At 45.5% G+C, this 3,914-nt stretch overlaps 1 protein-coding gene across 1 annotated transcript; it reads left to right on the top strand.

Annotated features, from left to right (window-relative positions):
• The first annotated feature begins 669 nt into the window (after window positions 1-669).
• Window positions 670-3,690, top strand: LOC131679858 (uncharacterized). The gene has a single exon (XM_058960608.1). It carries the CDS (start codon window positions 670-672, stop codon window positions 3,688-3,690), a length of 3,021 nt encoding a protein of 1,006 aa, XP_058816591.1.
• The last annotated feature ends 224 nt before the right edge of the window (window positions 3,691-3,914 follow it).

Below are 3,914 nucleotides of genomic sequence, written 5' to 3'. Positions count from 1 at the left end.
AACAACAACGACACCCGTGAATGCCCGCGATCACACTATACTCATTCGAAAGCTTTTAATTTTCTCTTTAAAATGAGACTATGCTAGTTTTGCGAAAACTTGCGATAAGCAGTTGTTGGGTAACTCGCTACAACACTCAACCAATAAAACTTTTGGACATCCCCAGACGTTACCAAACGTTACTACAAACTTTTCCCACCAATAAATGTACCCATACTATACGAATTACACACTTGAACTTGAGCAACCAATCGAAGTACACGCGTTTCATTTATTATCCCTGTGTGGTGATACCTTTTACGTTCGCTCGTTTCCTCTGAGTGAGATTGAAATTACTTTTCGGACATCGTTGCTCCCGCCAGCTCTATCGACATCGTCGCTGACAAGATTCGTCATCCGTCCCATCGTGAAGCTGCCAGGATCGCCTTCATTTTTGGTGCCGAAACCCGGGACTGCCAGGTCATACAAAGCTCGGCCGATTTTTGAGCGTCGAATCCACGCAATCTTCAGATCGGAAATCATCATTAGTGGCAGCCCCACTGGCCTGGAAGCAGCACGGCAACGGACAGATCGGACAGTACGCAGGTTCGAGCGACCACAGGTAACCTCACTGGATCAGTAAAGGTGAGTGGCATACTATACTGAGTGGCTAATAAAGTGTGCGGCAACATGAAAGAAGCCAAGAAAGTTAAAAGGCTTTTAGTCCGACGGAACAATCTTGTTGGTTCCGTAAAATTGATTAAAGAGTTCGATGCAAATTTTGTGTTCGATCGAGATTTTCCACAACTCAAATTTCGACTCGAAAAATTAGACAAATTATGGGATGAATTTAATGAGGTACAGGCAGAAATTGAGTGTGATGAGGAATTAGAAGATGAAATATCATCCGTACGTATTGCATTTGAGACGGATTTCTTCCAACTTAAAGGATCCTTAGCAGAAAAGTTTGACGCTGTTGTACCCGTTGTGAATAGGGCGCCACCTTCACCCACCGCTCCACCTGCTCAAGCCACTCCCATTCGTTTACCAGAATTGAAAATCCCCGAGTTCAATGGAAGTTTCGATGAATGGATGAATTTTCATGATCTGTTCATCACACTCATCCACACCAACCCACACCTTTCATCAGTGCAAAAGTTTCAGTATCTGAAAGCTGTACTGAAAGGAGAAGCATTACGTCTAGTTCAGTCTCTAACCGTATCAGCGGTAAATTATACTATCGCGTGGGATACCTTGAGAAGACGTTACGACAACAAAAATCTACAAATCAAACAACATTTTTCGGCCCTTTTGTCTACTCCTGCTATCCGGAAAGAATCGGCAGCTGCACTTTCGGATCTGGCAGATGAATTTGATAAGCATGTTTGTGTACTGAACAAGCTGGAAAATTCCGATGATCACTGGAATTCCTTCCTTATCGAGCTGCTAAGCAGTAAATTGGACTCTGTTTCCCAAAAGGAATGGGAATCACAACTAGACAATGAAGGTCGTCCAGCGTACAATGACCTGATTACCTTCATTCAAAAACGCTCTCGTATTTTGCAATCACTAACGCTCTCCCAATCTTCGCAACATGTCGCTAAGCCCGAGTCGAAGCTGGAGCCTAAAGCTTGGCGTAATAAAACCTCGATATATCACTCTAGCAGTGAAAATCTCTCAAAGTGTACTGTATGTAAGCAAACGCATCCGCTGACACAGTGCGACGATTTCAAGAAGCTATCTCCACAAAAACGGTTCGATGTGGCCAAAAAACACGGCCTTTGCTTAAATTGTCTACGGTCATCGCATATGATGAAAAACTGTACTGCTGGCTCATGTCGTACGTGCAACAAACGTCATCATACACTGTTGCACTTAAACTCAACTCCTCAGAAGACAGACCAAACTGAGGATAAAACGGCTTTATCGATGCAAATGGTCCAATGTGATACAGCCCCACGATCGGCATCGGTCGTCGAACCGTCGTCGTCGGTTTCGTGCATTGTCGATCAATGTCACGTGGTCCCTCGGGTTAGTGGATCGGCCCCGTCGTCGTCGGATGGGCATAGTAGTCGTTCGTCGTCGTTCGTATCGCCGTCGGGTTCGCAAAGTATACCGTCAGGGTCGGCTCACAGCTCTTCACAGGCGACAAATTGTCAAGCTGTCGTTCCTGTACATTCACATTTTTCGAAAAACAGTACGTCTGCTGTCTTCATGCTGACCGCATATGTAAAAGTTAAGAACATCGACGGTCAATACATTCATGCTAGGGCTCTATTGGATTGGGCATCCGAAGCCAACTTCGTAACCGAATCTCTCGCACAAGCTCTCCGGTTAAAACGCGCACCAGCAAATGTCGATGTGTATGGCATCAGTCAGTCTGTAAAAAGGGTAAAACAGCAAATACCCATTGTTGTGTCATCTCGTACTGGCCCGTACACTACCAGTATGAACTTTTTGATTCTACCATCTTTAACGAGAATACTACCAACTGTCGATGTAGATGTATCAAAGTGGATTATCCCTCGCCACCTTCCTCTCGCTGATCCAAAATTTAACATCGCCCATGACGTTGACTTGATAATCGGTATAAAATCATTCTTCGCCATCCTAGAGGAAGACCAAATCAATCTTGGCAATGGCTTGCCAGTACTTCGTAAAACTGTTTTTGGATACGTCGTCGCAGGTGAGGCGTTTGAAACGAATAATACTAGTGTCGTCTGCAACGTTTCCACTATTGACAACATAGCGTCAATAGTTCGCAAGTTTTGGGAGGTGGAGAGTTTCGAAAGCGGCAAAGCCCTTTCTCTCGAAGAGCAGTACTGCGAGTCACACTTTTCGAAGACCCACTTTAGAGCCCCTGACGGTCGGTACGTGGTTCGTTTGCCGATTCGTGAAGAAATGTTGCTTTCTTTGGGAGAATCATTCACGGTTGCGAAACGCAGATTCAGTGGTATTGAAAGGAAGCTTAGTATGGACCCACAGCTCCAATTAGAGTACACACGGTTTATGGAAGAGTACCAATTGTTGGGGCATATGACCGAAGCTGTGCCCGATCACTCAAAACCCTATTTCTACCTTCCTCACCATGCAATCCAGCGACCAGAGAGCACAACAACCAAAACACGTGTCGTTTTCGATGGCTCATGCCTAGGATCCAACAGTCTGTCGCTAAATGACCTGTGCTACATTGGCCCTACTATCCAACCTCCACTTTTGTCCACATTGCTGAACTTCCGATTGCCGAAATATGCAGTGACAGCCGACGTGGAGAAAATGTATCGGCAAGTCATCGTTAATGCCATCGATCGTCCTTTACAGCAGATTATCTGGCGGAACCATCCAAATGAGGAGCTGAAAACTTATCGATTGAACACCGTGACATACGGCACAGCACCAGCGCCGTACCTGGCTACTCGAGTCTTGAACCAGTTGGCAGAAGATGAAGCCAACAACTACCCGCTAGCATCGCCGAAAGTGAAGCAAACCTTTTACGTCGACGATCATCTGTCGGGAGACGACGACGAACAACGATTGATCGAGACCAATTGTCAACTTATCGCTCTTCTTCGTTCGGGAGGATTCAGTCTGCGAAAATGGTGCAGCAACAGTGCAGACGTACTCACTCACATTCCCGAATCGTTACGGGACACTCGTACGGAGTTTGGAATCGGTATAAACGATCCGATTAAAACGCTTGGACTCCAGTAGCACCCAGTTCCAGATCACTTCGGTTTTAATGTTCCTGTTTTCGGAAGTACCGAACCGATAACAAAACGCCTTATTCTCTCGGAGATGTCACGTCTATTCGACCCGCTCGGACTTGTTGGCGCAGTAATTGTAAGCGCAAAAATATTTCTTCAATCGCTTTGGTCCCAACAATTCAATTGGAACGACCAGTTACCAGTTGAGCTCCAAAATTGGTGGATAAATTT

The sequence above is a fragment of the Topomyia yanbarensis genome, chromosome 2 (genome assembly GCF_030247195.1).
Source record: "Topomyia yanbarensis strain Yona2022 chromosome 2, ASM3024719v1, whole genome shotgun sequence".
In the NCBI taxonomy this organism is placed as follows: Eukaryota; Metazoa; Arthropoda; class Insecta; order Diptera; family Culicidae; genus Topomyia; species Topomyia yanbarensis.
The sequence above is the reverse complement of the archived record's forward strand: the minus strand, read 5'-3'. Positions and strand labels throughout refer to the sequence as shown.

Coding starts and splice junctions, on each gene's coding strand:
- LOC131679858 (XM_058960608.1), top strand. CDS start 670: ATGAAAGAAGCCAAGAAAGTTAAAAGGCTTTTAGTCCGACGGAACAAT.